This window comes from Lactuca virosa, chromosome 9 (genome assembly GCF_052849685.1).
Source record: "Lactuca virosa cultivar CGN04683 chromosome 9, Lactuca_virosa_CGN04683_v6, whole genome shotgun sequence".
In the NCBI taxonomy this organism is placed as follows: domain Eukaryota; kingdom Viridiplantae; phylum Streptophyta; class Magnoliopsida; order Asterales; family Asteraceae; genus Lactuca; species Lactuca virosa.
The window spans coordinates 180,947,662-180,965,661 of NC_136434.1; the positions used below are offsets into that span (position 1 = coordinate 180,947,662).

Genomic DNA, 18,000 nt, shown 5'->3' on the forward strand with positions numbered 1-18,000 from the left:
CCGCAACCTCTCACTGAATAGTGGGTACTACGGCTCCCCGTAGTCTTACCGCCCTTGCTCTTAACACTTCACAATCTCATCCTCAGGTCGACGCCACACTGCGATCATTAACTCATGCCCTGCAGACCAACCATAGGTGTACACACTTACCTAAATTATGCATTGCTATTTATGATGACATCCGCCATGACAAAACACCTTTCCCTGCTGCAATCCACATTCTCGAATAATCCCGCTTGATGTCAATTAGCTGAAAGGGCTCCCACTGGAATCGTAGAAACCTGATACACCACTCGTCATCCCATAACTCAAGTCTCAAAATAATCCGAATTTTAGAACATTATACTCGGATACCTCGGTACACCATCACAGAACCTCATGATATCCTGTCTCAACCACTGATCTCCTACTTACAACATCATACACAGATACAACAATGCGTTCCTTCAGGATCCACAACTAATCTTCATGCCAAACATCACGTATATTCAGAATATTCCAACTCTTGATTGAAACACGGAAGAATTGCCAACGACTCAGAACATGTTGACGAACATCCGAAATTCCCTCCTCTATTGCCCAGAATCCCATAGTGCATGTCTCTATCCAGTTCCCTAACCGCTCTTGAACAAATCTCTGATCCTCTCGATAGAATACCCGGTTCTCCCCCACTCAGGGTTCGAACCATCACCAATTGGCGCACCAAAAATCTATTCCACAGACTGTTTCCACCAGGGACATCACACTTACTCTTGGAAGGTACTACGCAATGCTTAGTGGTCTCCCCGATAGAGACCCCGCAACTCCAAATACCCCGAATCTCAGATGAAATCCTCAGAAACTTCTCATCATGATTGCCTCTAATCATACAAAATCTCATACCATCCCATTACCGGACATCTCAACTGTCCAGTAGTAACTCTGACTCTTAATCTGAAATAATGAACTATCATACTCCTCATTCTCGACTCCTCAACCAACGTTCCATCACGTGGGTTGTAATAAGAGCGGAGACCTCATTACCACACTCGATACCCATCATAGACAATAAGAGCCACTGTCCCAATATCCTCTTCTTGATCGTCTGCCTCAGCAGCTAATACATGCCCCACTATGCTCAAATAGGGTGTATCCTTGTCCTTAACCATCTCAGTCCCCACGGACAACCTGCTCATGCTCTAACATTACCTCTCGGCAGACATACTACCCAAATACTCTGATGGAAGGTCGCCATCAATGCTAACCCGCAGGGTTTTACCCCCAAGCTCAGAAACCGAAATCTCAACACCTCTTATGTTTCCCACAGGTAACGGAAATTATACCACCCAGGTCACAGAAGGTGACATCTCTATTATCGGCTGATTGCTCAACTCATACCGCAACCCTCCATAAACGTCATCTCTACTCATCCCTGAGTCTTGCGACTTCATCTGACATCTTACCAAAAATACATTGGAATCATCTCGACTTCCCTCACAAGGGATGCTTCGTTGAAACTCGTTCAACATGGACCTCTGGCCCCATACTCCTTCACATCTGATCTCAGACTAACCAATCACAACAGAATAACTGGTAAACCAGAAGCACTAACCGCCACGAGTCATGGTACTCAAACCATGTGGCCACCTCTCGATCTGCTATGAATTATGGTACCCAAACCGTGTTCTCTCTTTTACCAATCTGCTACAAATCATGGTACTCGAACCATGTTCTCTCTTCCCAACCCGCTACGAATCATGGTACTCGAACCATGTTCTCTCTTCTCAATCTGCTACGAATCATGGTACTCGAACCATGTTCTCTCTTCCCAACCCGCTACGAATCATGGTACTCGAACCATGTTCTCTCTTCTCAATCCACTATGAATCATGATACTCGAACCATGACATCACCTTTTGATCTGCTACAAATCACGGTACTCGAACCATGAAATCACCTCTCGATCTGCTACAAATCATGGTACTCGAACCATGAAATCACCTCTCGATTTGCTACAAATCATGGTACTCGAACCATGACATCACCTCTCGATCTGCTACACATCATGGTACTCGAACCATGAAATCACCTCTCGATCTGCTACAAATCATGGTACTCGAACCATGAAATCACCTCTCGATCTGCTACAAATCATGGTACTCGACCCATGAAATCACCTCTCGATCTGCTACTTAAAACCTCCGGAATGTTCCCTATATCGAGTATGGGTCCTCTGCTTTCAGTAGTACGGGCCCATACTACCTGCCACATCTACCCATACTTTCTACACGGACCATCCCCGAGCTCCTAAGTAGCTGCTCAACCTTCTCGATCACCAATCCCGTCACGCGTGTTCGCTCCTCTGTGAAATGCTCTACTCTGTCAGCGTACTCATCTGACTAGGGTCACCCTTTCCTAGGCTCTTCCTAGGCTCTCACACTTCTCCGCCATCAGCTGCTGAAGAACTCCTTATGATGCCAGCCATCTACCTCCTGAATATCGTCATATTCACTTAGTAGCTGACTCTCATCACCAAGAGTTCCACAAAGCATGAAGCAGGCAGCATTCGAGGCATCGAATAATCTCTACCAACATGTAAAACCACTCTAGGTTATTACCCACTTGCTCTCCTCATACTCAAAGGATATCACCGAACTCAAGCAACTTTACCCCACGCGGGCATCTGACTACTCTCTCAGTAGACTCCTCAAATGCTCATCTAGGTATCTCTCCTAGATTACTCCTCTACTCAAATCCCTCTCTAAAAGGATTCCTGCTGGATACTCTTACTCAACACATACTCGAAAGCACATCACATATAACTGCACTCCTAGGCTAAGGCATCACAAATCAGGCCACTCTAGTCCTAAAGTATGAAATACCTAGCCTATCTCTAGCATGCATAATATCTCATAATACAAAAGTAAGGGTATTTTGGGAAATCACCATTCGGGCCCTGGCTGATTGTACATACTGCTCCAACTCGTTGTCTCTTAAACTCTTTCACATTTTATAAAAATTATCTTTTTCGAAAATTCTTCTCAAATCCTCAGTTTGAGTCTGAACGTACCCGAAGGTGCATCCGAATCCCTCAAACCAAGGCTCTGATACCAACTTGTAACAACATAAATTTTCAAACAACTTTTTCATTTTTAAAACACATAAAATATCTCATATAAATCATCTCAGAACTCAAGTGTATCAAATGTTATCATGGTAAAACATATCCCAGAATCTCAAATACAAAATCCTCTGTCAGTGTGTACAAATCATATCGGTGCCTTCCCGCGATCCTCTGAGGTACCTGAAACACATATCACCTAACACGGTAAGCACGAAGCTTAGTGAGTTCCCCAATTATAGTATATTATACTTATAATATATTAATAAAACACATATGATTTCTCAATTAATATATTATACTTATAATATATTAATAAAACACAAATAACATCTTTCTCAAATATCCATCCTATCAAATTGTTCTGATGAATGCAACCCAAAATGGACCATGCTACTATCGGGTCAAGTACATACCAATTATAGTTATGGGCTTAGACATCTAATCCAACATATTGTATGGTATGTGGTATGATGGGGGAACTCACTAAGCTTTGTGCTTACGATTTTCAATTTTGGTTTCAGGTACTTCGTCTTCGAAGGGAAAGGAGTCGGCATGATGGCAGCGCATTACACATGATTTTCCGCACATGAGATTCTTGGGATTTGTACTCTGACATTATTATCCTATGACATGTTTTTGAGATATATGACTTATGGGTTTTTTTGATATGAGATAACATTGATGATGTTTACAGTAATCTCTTTTATGAATTATTAAATTAAAAATGAAAATTTTGGTCTTGAATTTTGGGATGTTACAAGTTTGGACACCTAGTATGGGTCGGATCTGATTATTGATGGATGATTAACTTGTGATTGATATAGTGGGGATTCTTGCGGGCCAGCAGTCGTAGATTCTTTCTGTGAGATTCGGCAGTGCGATGTGAGTGCCCTCACTATGTTTAGTGGGTCGAAGGCACCAATGTCGGCCCATGGTTATTATGTTTGGTATTGTTGTTATCTACATGACTCTTGCATGTGTTATGTGTTATATGTGTAACAACATAAATTTTCAAACAACTTTTTCATTTTTAAAACACATAAAATATCTCATATAAATCATCTCAGAACTCAAGTGTATCAAATGTTATCACGGTAAAACATATCCCAGAATCTCAAATACAAAATCCTCTGTCAGTGTGTACAAATCATGTCGGTGCCTTCCCACGATCCTCTGAGGTACCTGAAACACATATCACCTAACACGGTAAGCACGAAGCTTAGTGAGTTCCCCAAAATACCACATACAGCACATAAGCCACTCAAGGCTACAACTCGGTATGACCCTCTGGTCAATGTGTCTCAGCGGGACCCTCCAGTCCCGTAGCTCGTTGGACCCTCCGGTCCGGTCTAGCTCGTTGGACCCTCCGGTCCGGTCTAAATCGTTGGACCCTCCGGTCCGGTCTGATGGAGGACCCTCTGGCCTCATAAGTCGTTGGACCATCTGGTCCGGTCTATATAACACATAGCATACATATATCATAATGCACATAATCTCAACATACACATAACGCATAAGACCCTCCGGTCTGCACATAGATACCACTCTAGGTAATGTGTAGTGAGAAGACTCACCTCGTATGATGTCTAGTATACTCTCGTTCTCGATATCCCCGATCTAGCCTCCTCCTATTAAAATGATAATATCTCTAATCAATACTCTCTTTATGTTCTCATCTCTAAAGAATGGGTAGAAGACCATTCTACCCCTCCATGGCCTCTCTTGAATCAGTTTGACCAAACCCTGAGGTCAACTGAAGTCAACTCCAGTCAACGGTCCAACTTTGACCAGACTCATCGAGTGCACTCGGGTGACTCGGCGAGTCCATGCGTGTCCTCTAAGTCCTCCTAAGGCCTCACTCGACTCGTCGAGTTAACCTTTCACTCGACGGGTTACCACCGATCACGAATCGCGGGACAACCCGATCCGACTCGTCGAGTCCTCTCATGGACTCGGCGAGTTTTGTCCATGGCAACACTCATTTGACCTTCTGAGGTCAGATCTGTTTCTCTAACTTATAGATCTGGCCTTCTAGCACCCAAAAGTCACGTAAAGGTTCAACCTTTATGTCCATACACCACACAACAAGCTCTATTTGATGAAATAACCCTCAAAATGGTAACCTAGACCCAAAACTCTTATGGGACTGCATAAAGCTGGAAGATTGGGACTCTCTGGATCTCTCAAGGTCCAGATATAATGTCTATGCGTCAAAGGACTCTACATGCTCCATAATCTCTACGAAAAATGGGTAAAGAAACCCTAGATTCATGAGATCTACTTTATACACGAAAATAGGCATGGATTCATACCTCAAACAACAACCTTTGAAGAAGTGATAGTAGATCTCAGCTCCTCAATCAGCCTAGCTTGAATCCCCTCCTTCCTTCTTGCAAGAATGCATTAATGGTGATGTAATTAACTCCTTCTCTCACTCTCTATGCTCTCTGGTTCGTTAGGGTCTCTCAAGTGTGTGTGTGGCCGCAAATGAAGGCCATAAGGGCCTTTAAATAGGTCACAAACCTGGGCAATTAGGGTTTCTCTGCCCAGCACCTACTCGGCGATTCCCTCATCTGACTCGTCGAGTCCACTCATTAAATCCACGCGAGCAACTCGATTTGACTCGGCGAGTTGGTCCCTCAACTCGTCGAGTCCCTCCTTCAATCTCAAGATTAACATACACAGTAATGTTCCTGAAAATCCGGATGTTACAATATGTTTACCGAGCAGAGCTCGATGCTAGGCGGGGCATGAAGAGTATATTGTATGCTAGTTAGCCGTATGTGTTTTGTGATTACCGGGCGGGGCTCGATGCCGGGCAAAGCCCAGTAGCTGCATTGTATGTTATTGTTTATGATTTTTGTATGTGTTAGTATGGTTATGTGACATATGTTTATGAGTATATTGGGCGGGGCCTAGAAATAACATATATGTATACCGAGCGGAGCTCGATGCCGGGCGGGGCCCGAAGCCGAGTGGGAACTTGATACCGGTCGGGGCCTAGTATGTGATTTATTATGTATGGTATGTGGTATCTTGGGGAACTCACTAAGTTTTGTGCTTACAGTTTTCAGTTTATGTTTCAGGTACTTCGGTTTTCAAATGGAAGAGCTCGGGATGATTGCAGAGCACACACCACATGTTTCCGCATTCTGTGATTTACTCTGATAACGACGATGTATTAATATAGCTTTGATTACCTTGGTTTATGAAAATGAGATGATGTACTATTTAGTAATTTAAAAATGAAAAGTTTATGGGTCTTGTTTTTGGGACGTTACAACTTCCCTTTAACGGACCACCTCACAGTCAATCTTCATCGGTCGAGGCCTAGATCAATGCTTCTCTTTAACCTAACATAACCACCACACTGTCAGTCTTCATTGGTTTCTTCGCTTTTATCTTCTTCTCAATCGCTATTTTCGTGTGTTTTTAGTCGTAGTTCCGGTATATGTTTATATAGAGTTTGAATGTTTAAGAGTGGTGGTTTTTATTTGTGTTTTAATTGAGTTTGGTAAAAAAAATTGGGAAAAATAATTTAATTGGGGTGGATAGGTGTTGATTTATTTTTTATTTTCAATAAATTATCTTAGGGAAGTGACCAAAAAAGTTGATATATGAGGTAATAGCGGAGACTTGAAAATATAATGTCGGAAGTGATGGTGGACAGTAATGGAGGGAGACTCGAAAATATAATGTCGGAAGTGATGGTGGACAGTAATGGAGGGAGACGGGAGATAGGGTGGGTGGGATTGTGTGTGGTAAAACCTTTATAATTAAATTTAATGATTTTTAAATTTTTAAATAAGTTTTAAAAAAATTAAATTAAATTAAAAATGATAAAATAGTCATTTTATCATTTTTAATAGTAATTTTACATGTTTATAAAATTGAAACCATAAAGACCATTCACATAAAAATGGAGATTCACAACGACTTTTGTTACACCATATGAATCAATAGTTATACATCCCCCCCCACCCCCCCTCTTCTTCAACTTCACACCATTTGTTCTTTATTCTCATCACGATATCTTCTCTCTCTCTCTCTCTCTCTCTCTCTCTCTCTCTCTCTCCTTACCTCTGTGGTCTTCTCTCTTCTTCATCTTCTCCCTCTGATGAAGTTGAAGAACCCTAAGCAGGGGTAAAAACATCATTACCACCCTTCCTCTTCTCCCCTCCCCTTAAACTCGAGAACACATTTATCCTTTCCTCATTCTCCTTCCATCTCATTCCCTTTCTTTCCCCTCCTCTCCCTTCCCTTCGCCCTCGTTAAAAAATAATCTTGAGAACACGATGTTAATCTTACGTATCCCTCCCTCATTTTCTAAAGTAGCGTTCTTCTTAGAGCATTTTATATATCATGTTTCATTAATTTTTATTTAGCCAAAGTTATTGTTACAATCACTTAACATTTTCAAAAGAAATTTAACTACTCTAATCTTATTTATCGTAAGTTATATAAAGTCCCCTCATATAACGTTACACATAAAGAAGATTAACTACTTGTAACACCCGGATTTCCAGGTATATTATTTTAATTATTTATTTTTGAGAATCATTGATCTACTCGACGAGTCGGTGCTATAACTCGTCGAGTAGAAGCGGGGTGGCCACGTAAGTTTAATGAACTACTCGACGAGTCCAAGAGTAGACTCGCCGAGTAGGCGTTGTGGGTGAAAACCCTAAATCCTCGGGCCTGTGCCCTATTTAAGGAACCGTATGGCCCTCATTTGCGGCTACCAGTCCAGAGAGAGAAACCCTAGTGAGCTTGAGCGTGTCGTGTGAGGAGAAGGGTTATTTTAATCCTTGTTGGTGTGGTTTTTGCAAAGAAGAAGGAGATTCCAGCAAAAGAAGGTCAAGGGGGTTGCTATTCTGTGGTTTCAAGTAAGGAAACTCCATCTCTGAGGTATTAAATCGAACCCTTCTTATGTTTTGGTGTAGAACCCTTGAATCTAGGGTTTTCTCTATCCTTTTTTGGCTTGGATATGATGCTTATGATGTCCCTTTGAGTGTTAAACTCTGGATCTGGACCTTGAGAGGTCCAGAGAGCCCTAACCTCCCTGCTTTATGCTACTCCATTAGAGATATGAACCTAGGTTGCCATTTTACAAGCTATTTCACCAAAAGAAGCCGTATGTTGGTTGCATGAGTATAAAGGTTGAACCTTTCCGTGATTATTGTGTATGGGAAGGTCAGATCTATAGGTTAGAGAAACAGATCTGACCTCAGAAGGTCGTTTGAGCATTCTCATGGAAGAAACTCGCCGAGTCCATGAGCGGACTCGATGAGTCGGATCGTGTTGCACCACGGTTCGTGTTCATGGGTAACCCGTCGGAGAAAGGTTGACTCGACGAGTCGAGTGAGGCCTTGAAGGATTCAGAGGACACGCATGGACTCGCCGAGTCACCTGAGTGCACTCGACGAGTCTGGTCAAAGTTTAACCGTTGACTGGGGTTGACTTTTAGGGTTTTGGTCAAACTGGTTCAAGAAAGGACAGGGAGGGGTAGAATGGTCTTCTACCCATTCTTTAGGAATAAGGACAAGAGTAAGTATTGATTAGAGATGTTATTATGTTGATAGGAGGAAGCTAGATCGGGTTATCGAGCAAGAGAGATTATCTGACATCGTACGAGGTGAGTCTTCTCACTATACTTTACCTGGAATGGTAACTATGAGTGACCGGAAGGTCTTATGTTTATGAGTTATGAAATGTGTGACCGGAAGGTCTTATGTGCTAGGACGAGTACATGATATATGTTCCTATGTGATATGTATATGTTATGTATGTTATGAGTAGCATGGTATGGACCGGAAGGTCAGTGTGATATGGACCGGAAGGTCAACATGGTATGGACCGGAAGGTCAACATGGTATGGACCGGAAGGTCGACAGAGTAGGATCGGAAGGTCGATGGAGTAGGACCGGAAGGTCTACTCCAAGAATGGGACCGGAAGGCCCCTGAGACACATTTACCGGAAGGTCTAGTAGAGTTATAGCCTCGAGTGGCTAGTTGTATGTGCATGGTATTTTGGAGAACTCACTAAACATTTATGCTTACCGTTTATGTGATATGTGTTTCAGGTACCAGCGAGGATCGCAGGAAGGCGCCGACATGATTTGTACACACTGATGGAGTTTTATGTATTGAGATCTTGGGATTGTTTTATTTGGATGACATATGTTACACTGGGTTTTGATGTATGAAATTATGTTTTAAAAACGAAAAATTATTTTGGAAATTTACGTTGTTACACTACTCTAACCTTATCTATCGTAAGTTATATAAAATCCCCTCGTATAGAGTGATTTTTTAAAACACATTTTATATAACTTGATATTTTTCAAATACATCTCATATAATTCAACATTTTTAAGCATACGTCATAGATAGACGGGGTGTGCGATGGATCTCCGATGGCGCTCATGTGTTGGATCTCGGTTGTTCTTCATCTTTATGGGTTCACGATGAGAGATGCGGTGGAGAGTAGGTTTATGACAGTGGACAACTATATAGATTAGGATTGTGTTCTTTGTGGGTTACTTGTTGGTTTAAGAAGAAAAAGAATGAATGATGACCATGAGAGAGAGAGAGAGAGAGAGAGAGAGGCCATACTTTATTTTTTATTTATTCAAATAATAAGATAATGTTAAAAAATGTAAAAAGAAAAAGGATAAATCAATATTTTCACCATAAAAAAAATTCATATTATAAACCTTTCATGCAAATTGAAAATATTTTGGATATGATTCACAGTTCTTTGCAAAGACCTTTGCACTTTACTCAAAAAAAAAAAAAAAAAAAAAAAAAAAAAAAAAAGGGTTAATGCTTTAATTTAATGTCCACTTAAAAACATGTAGAAGGTCACCAGAGTAAATTTAAATGCAATAGTAACATTTTAAACTTAAAATAATTGTTTCTTAACAAAACGATAGTGGGTGTTTTTGGTATGATCTTATTGACCTTTAAAACACATGAACTCTCTCTGATTTGAAGTTCCGGAGCTTAAGGAAGCTTGGACGATAAGCGATTCCAGTGAAACATGGGTCAAAAAAATCCGAGTTTGCAATTGTTCCCTTCTCAAAAGAACACGCCAACAATTTGTCTTCATAATAAACCATCAAAATTGTTCCATCATTTAAACGTTCAATCAGACACACAGGTTCCCACATCAACCAATCTAAAGCAGGGCTAACACCTTCCTTGATCATCACCTCTCTATGCCAAGATTCCTTGATCCCATATTCCCTCATCACCCACAGCGTGAATTGAGACTCAAAGGTATCAGATTGACATAAACAACCTTTAAGAACTGCCAAACTTAGGAAATGGTGACTTCCTTGTATAGTTTCAACAGGAGGAGATGGGAACAACTTAAATGTCTCGTTATCCAAATCAAAAGCAAAAAGTTTTTCAGGGGAATCTTTGCCAAACACAGACCAATGAACATGGCCATTGAAAAATAGCCCAAAGAAACCTCCAATCGTGTAAGGGACATGACCAAGACTTCTCCATTTACCCATGCCAAGGGTGTAAACTTCAGCTTCTCTGATCCGAGATGTGGATGTAGTCCCTTGGAAGATCCGTATCACTTTGTATTCTCGTGTCCTTGAACAGACTCCAAAACCATGCTCGATTCCCCCATAACCTTGTTTATGGTAATGTTGTGTGGGGAGGATCATATATTCCCTCCATCACTGGATTGCATATGAAATAGTTATCAGAGTTAAGTCCATTCCACAGGCAGAGCAAACCATTGACCGAGCCCACAACAAGTATTTGAGCGTCTTGGAAAATGGGTGCAAGATTAAGGTCAAGACTCATGGCAGGGTCATGCTGTAAATTGTGGTGATTGACTTTGTTTTCAAGCTCCACCCACTTCAAAATACCTGCTCTCTCGTTAATTTCAGAACTATGATGAATCATAAGGCTTGCAGGTGATCTTGAGAGGTGAAGATTGGCAAAGTAAGAGTCGGAAACGAGATCCAGCCACTTCTTGCATACACACTTGCATTGGATGATTGTCTTCACAGGAAGTCTTGACAGAATGTCGGACATGACAGGTACTGGTAAGTCTTCCATTGATATGACCTGTTAACAAACCCTAATTAGAATTCCTAATTCACAAATTAAGAAACCCTAACAAAAATGATACTGGTAGCAGAATGCTACTAACCAAAAACTGTCCGTAAAACAAATTACTTTAAAAAAAAAACATTACAAATCAAAAAATGGTTGACAATCAATAAGTAGCAAATAGAATCTCAATTAACAATATAACTTTCCTACTGATAAATAATCATCATCATCATCTAAAACGAGTATTACTTAAAAATATTTTCAAGAGAGATCAGGAGGCGAGACTCGAGAAAAAAAACTGATAAAGAGAGACCACTCACCAAGATCGAAATCGAAACCGTGAGACTGCAAAAGAAGCGGCAGGACTCCTCAGTTTTGTTTCAGAGATACGATGGGCGGGACTTTAAAAGAGGGGAGGGGGCGCTCAAAAATAAAAATTGGGGGCGGGATACCTTTTTCATTTGATAAAAATTTAATGTTAAATTTTGACAAAATTGTAGTTAGGTAATTTGGTTTACTATTTCTTGGATAGGATGATAGATCCAACACATTTTAATTTTATAAATATATTTCTTTTAGTGGTGAGCATTGGTCAGTTTGAGTCATGAGGCAGTTTTGATCTAAAATCGAACCAAAACCAATTTATCAGTATTCAGAAAACTAAAACCCAACACAACCCAAAACAGTTGTGTTCGGTTTCTTAGTTTTCGGGTTTTCTCCGGTTCGGTTTCGGATTGGTCGGTTTTAAACCCATAAATCTTAAACTTAGCAACTCAGCCACCAATTAATAAAGAGTTAGGTTGGGACTAACTAATTCTCAAGAGTAGTAGTAGTCTTATATAGAAGGCTTGAGTCGACATAGATTTATACCACCACCGACGTTGGACAACTCCAACTATATAATGAAAAGGAAGGAAGAAGATACAATGTTAATATAGGATTTGAGATGGGAGAAGGTTTCATCCCACCACCGATGTGGGATGAATTGAACAAACTAGTAAACTTTAGGGGGTGTTTGACTTAGCTTTTTAGAGGCCAAAAGTCATTTTAGGAAAAAATAGAAGGTAAAAGATGTTTGGCAAATGCATCTTAAAAGCTACTTTTGGATTTGGATACAAGTAAAAATGAACTTTTTGGAAAAGTCAGGAAAACCTGACTTTTTGTAACTTTTCAAAAAAAGGACTTTTGCACCCTAAAAAACTAAGTGAAACACTCCCTTAATGCGTGGAACAAAATCATTGCTTATAAGTAGCTCAAGGTTGTCTGGCAACGCATTGAACCAATTCAGCTACCATGTCTTTGCGATTTAGCTATACAAAGTATCTATATATCTATGGAATCTCTTTAGAAAATATATATTTTTAATAAATTCGGTTCGGTCGTTTTTTATCGGTTTTTGCATATTCTAAAACCGAAATCGGACCCATTATTTCGGTTTTTAAAAATTCAAACTCAAACCATCGGTTTTTACTTCGGTTTTGGCTTTTTCGGTTTTTCGGTTTCTGGGTTCGGTTTTTCTCACCCTTAATTTCTTTTTTGAAGAATATTTTGTTTGTTATTTCTGTCTAAATAATAATGATTTTTTTCTTTTTGTTTATGTAGCTTGTTTTTTATATTTTTAAACATTTATTTAGTATTCATTAAATTATAGAAAATACATAATTTCTTTATTTATAATTTACAAAAGATAATATGATAAGTCTTTTATTTTTTTATTATGTTTTTTGTTATGTAGATGATTTTTATGGTTTCAATTTCTTATGTTGTTAGTTAATGTAGTTATATTATGTTTCATAATTGATCTAAAATTACTATTTTACCTATAGTTTTATTTTTTATTAATTTTTGTTTCTTAGTCTATTGGTTAGATTTCTCATACATTCCTTTCATTATGTCTCTCATCTTTCCACATGTGCTACCACACATTGTCACCACAACCACTTACAACTACCACACATTGTCACCGCAACCACCTATTGTCACCACCCAACACTGTCGCAATCACCCAAAATCACCCAAACGCCACATCTATTTATCTATCACTTCCACAACCCAACGCTGCCAAAAGACAAAGTTGCCAAAACTATCGAATTTATCACCATCTATGTCATTCCAAACATTACCTAAAGACAATGTCGTATGAACCACCACCATCACTCAAGTTGACCACCAATGTTGCTTCATTTCAACCTCGTAGTACCACAACATTGTCTTCATATCATTTCTCATCAGCCACCACAACGCTACCGTAACAACCAAAAAATCGTGATAAAATTTCTCATTGAAAGACTATCAATTTCATTCATTAAATTGTTTCAAAACCATCACCGAATATAATATCCAAAATATGAGTACAATTATTAAAAATGCGGAAAACATAATGGGAGGATGTTGTGTCATCACGTCGGGTCCTTCCCTTTCGAACCAGAAGTACCTGAAACCATAAACATAAACTGTAAGCACAAAGCTTAGTGAGTTCCCCAAAGTACCACATACAAATCATACAATTGGGCTTAACCCTAGGGTGTGTTCCAACCCAATACACATATATGGTCCCGGCCCTGGGGCCTCGCCCTAGGCTATATTTCAACCCGATCAACAAATATGGGCCCCGCCCTGGGGTATATTTCAACCCAATCATACAATAGTGGGCCCCATCCTGGGGTCTATTTCAACCCGAACATGCTATAGTACGCCCCACCCTGGGGTTATTTCTAGGGCTGTGCATGGGTCGGTTTGGGTCGGTTTTGGACCCCAACCCAACCCAACCCGTAAATGATCGGTTTCTGGTTTTCAGAACCCAATAGGGTCGGTTTCTGGTCGGTTCGGTTTCTCGGTTTCTGATATCGGTTTGGGCGGTTTCTCGGTTTCTTGGGTTCAACCCATACACTTACGGTTTCTGGGTTTAAACCCATTTTCCAGAAATGTAACAATTAGTTAAATAATTCAAAAAACACCTAATTGAAGTTAAATACTTCAAAAAACATGAGTTTTACAACCAAATTGTCTATTACAACCAAACACACAATCAAACTAAAACACAAAGTCCGAAATTGTCGATTAGACGATTACAACCAAACACACAATCAAACTAAAACATAAAGTCTGGAATAGTCAAATAGTCGATTACAACCAAAAGTCCAAAACACGCAAACAAAAATCTTCAATCCACATCCATGTAAATCTCTTCACCAATTCCCCATTCATCTACAAACCAAAAAACATTAGTATTGATCAATGATTATTGAGTAATAAACTTGTGTAAAAGTATAAAATTATAATAATTGAGTTATAAACCTTTAAAATTTAAGTAAAATCCTCATCCATGCAACTCCCTTGACCACACCCCAATTCCTCTACAAACACAAACGTACAAAACAATAGTATGTAATTAGTTAATTATAAACATATATAATTACAAACTTATAATTATGTAAAAAATAGTAAAATATTTACCGGTTTCTATTGGCACCAACTTCTCTCGCGTCTCTTCCATATATAAAGTCGTCATATTTTTAAACTGGATATCAATTGGGGTGTCCCGTATCCAATCTTGTGCGCAAATTAAAGCTTCGGCAGTCACATGTGTAAGGGAGCTTCTACTTTCATCAATCACCCTCCCGCCAGTACTGAATGCGGACTCTGATGCAACTGTAGAGATTGGCATTCCTAAAACAAGTTTCGCCACCTCAGAAAGTACAGGAAACTTTGTTGAATTAGATTTCCACCACCCCAAAATCTGGAAATCCTCCGCTCGCTTTTCCATCCCATCTGATAAATAAATCTCAAGCTCTGTTTTATTAACCCCATGGCCATGTTGTTCCATAAACCTTTCAAAATCGTCTTCCATATCAACACCATGCCCAAAATCAAAATAACTAGGTGTAGAAGACGATGCACTCCTTGTCTTTTCACATCTTTCTCTCTCCGTCTTGTTCTTGAAGTTTTGAAACAAGTCTTCTAGTGTTTTGTTGACATGCTCTAGAATTGTTTTTGTTTTGGTAGAATTCTTACCATAAATCAACTCCAAGCAATACTCCAAATAACACATCTTGTTGCGGGGATCTAAAACGACAGCAACATGAAGCATGAAGTTCATGTTCTCAATGTTGTCCCAATATTTGTCGTACTTTTCTTTCATCGACTTTGCCATCCTTTTCTTTTTCTCGTCTGTGCTTGCACACATTCTAGTTATGCTTGCTTGCATTGTCACAAGTTCCTTAAAAAATATATTTGATGTCACATATATGTACATATATAGATAGATAGATAGATAAAATATACCTAGCAACCTCCCAATCGTCGGCATCGGGAGTCCCCACAACTTTCTCATTTCTTCTTCTTTTTCTCGTAGTCACCTCACCATCATCAACCTCACTTCCGCAAATTGCCAAATCGACAAAAAAGAACAGAAATCAGAAAAAAAAACGAAATCAGAGACACGTTGACACATTCTAGTGATTCTACATGAACACAACATTCAGATTTCAGAACATAAGCACATCAAGGGAAATAAGAAAAAAAAAACGAAATCTGAGGAACGAACCGTATTTGGTGGCGCCGGAAGTTTGGGGTTCCGTCGGAGCCTCGGATGTGTGCGAGCGGCTAAGCGTCGGAGGATGGAGGACCCTCGCTTCACTCTTCAGTCGTCTACTCGTCTTCAGTTCAGTGGGATGCGCCGATGGGGAATGCGAGACTGTGAGTACCGAGGGCGAGTAGGGCAAAACGAAAACGGGAGTCAATGACCTAGGCTTCTTTTATTTATTTTTATTTTTTTAATATACATATATATATATATATATATATATATATATATATATATATATATATATATATATATATATATATATATATAAACATAAAATAATCAGTAAAAAGCATCAGGTTTGCGAGTTTACTGCGTCGGTTTCTCGGTTTTAAAGAGGGGTCGGTTTCTCGGGTTGTTGGGTCGGTTTCTGGGGGCAAAACCGAAACCGAACCCGAAAAGTCGGTTTTTACAAATTTAAAACCCACACCGTCGGTTTTGATTCAGTTTCGGTTTTTTCGGTTTCGGTTTCGTCGGTTTTTGTCGGTTTCTCGGTTTCTTGGTTTGGGTTTGCTCACCCCTAGTTATTTCAACCCGAACATGCAAACACATATATGTCACATAACAACTATCATCCTATATAACACAGTAATGGTCCGATATTGGTGCCTTCGACCCATAGATACAATGAGAAAACTCACCTTACAGACGAATAATAAGTTGAAACCACATGCTGCTCCGAAACCAACTCTACCGGTCACATTTACAAATAACAGTGACCAAAACTCTGGCTACAGCTCAAAATAGCCCTAAGTCAAACTTGGTCAAAATCCTACTCAAGGTCAAAAGTCAACCGAGTCAAATCCATTAGACAAAACTCTAACATAGGGTCTCACGTTGTGACCAGTCCTTGGTCACGTCGTGAGAGTCGACTAGGTTCGATCCCAGAAACTCGCTCCCAACTCAAATAACTCGAACATAAATTCTTACTACATTGACCTCACGATGTGGGAAACACAGAGTCACGTCGTGAGTTCCATGAACTCAACGATATACGAGGTTAATATTTGGTCGCGTCGTGACTACGGTCTAAAGCCAAAAGTCAAGATTTTAAGTTCTTATTTTGTTAAGCCATTGAGTCCAAATCATCCAGAAGCTAAAGGGGACCCTTAAGGTGCATAAAAATGTTTGCTTTATGCTCATGCTTGCACCATGCATGACCCAACCCATTCTAGGTCAAAAAGTGGAAAAATATGCATCAAGTCTCATGCATGGCTCTTATACTCCACCAACTTCTAGATGTAGACAATATGATGATCAAGGAACCCTTAGAATCCATAAAGTTGCTAACTTTATGAATTTACTTCACTCAAGTATGCTTAACATGAAGAAATATGGATAAAATCCTAGATCAATCCATAATATGAAATAAAGTTTAAACCTTTGACACTTACAATGGTCCAACAAAAAGAAAAGATGATGATGATGATGATGCTTTGCCTACTCCACCACTAGAGCACTTCTTTCCTCTTCTTCTCTCATTCTTCAAGCTAGAAAATGCACCAAAAAGGACTAAGGGCTTCAAGATTGATTGAGATAAAGGTTTATGGAGGCTTGGAGTGTGAGGGAGGCTGAGGGTGAATGACCCTAGCCCTCTCATTCCATTAAATACCGAAAAATTAGGGTTCTAATCACTAGACTGCTCTCAATTCGTGAGCAACAAGGGCTCACGTCGTGAGACTTAAGGAATGTGAGTCAACAAGTCAACACTGGCTCACGACGTGAGAGGGATTGCTCACGTCATGAATACATCCAAATGCTAAAGAAACCCTTGAAATCATGTACCTCAAAGCTAAATGTTACAGCTGCTTCTGTAACGCCCTGCCCCGAATCGTTACCCATTTGGGTGTGGGTGACGTAATTTAGATGATTCGGGTGTTTGAATTTGTTTTTGGAGCCAAGGGGTATTTTAGTAAAGTATCAGTGCGGGCTTTTATGCAAATTGGATTCTTATTCGGGAAATTTTATGGCAGTTATGATTTGATGAAAGCATAGAGCTTATCGTTACCTTTTCATGGATATAAGGACCGTTAGAATCGGATTTATAACTAAGTAGTTATGGCCTTTAGAGTATTTTGGGGTTTAAGAGGAAACTTGTGTACGCTGGGCATACATAGGAAATACGTGGGGCGTACTGGTGCGAAGGGTAGTACGCGAGGCGTAATTTGGTGTACACTTAGCATATTGTGAAGGGTGGATCGGGAGTGTGAGGCCTCATACGCTGGGCGTACGA

At 39.8% G+C, this 18,000-nt stretch overlaps 1 protein-coding gene across 1 annotated transcript; it reads right to left on the reverse strand.

Annotated features, from left to right (window-relative positions):
* Nucleotides 1-9,853: 9,853 nt before the first annotated feature.
* LOC145140067 (F-box protein At3g07870-like) lies at nt 9,854-11,185 on the reverse strand. Its single transcript, XM_079073679.1, has 3 exons — nt 10,858-11,185; nt 10,084-10,751; nt 9,854-9,880 (listed from the first exon to the last, which is right to left on the reverse strand). Exons 1-3 carry the CDS (start codon nt 11,183-11,185, stop codon nt 9,854-9,856), a joined length of 1,023 nt encoding a protein of 340 aa, XP_078929805.1.
* Between the last annotated feature and the right edge of the window lie 6,815 nt (nt 11,186-18,000).

Bases quoted from the DNA above. Each gene is read 5' to 3' on its own strand.
- LOC145140067 (XM_079073679.1), bottom strand. From the start codon at position 11,185: ATGGAAGACTTACCAGTACCTGTCATGTCCGACATTCTGTCAAGACTT. The intron at 10,752-10,857 runs GTTTGCTCTGCC...ACCATAAACAAG, and splicing joins TGTTGTGGGCTCGGTCAATG to GTTATGGGGGAATCGAGCAT. The intron at 9,881-10,083 runs GTTCATGTGTTT...TTTTGAGTAAAG, and splicing joins GGAACTTCAAATCAGAGAGA to TGCAAAGGTCTTTGCAAAGA.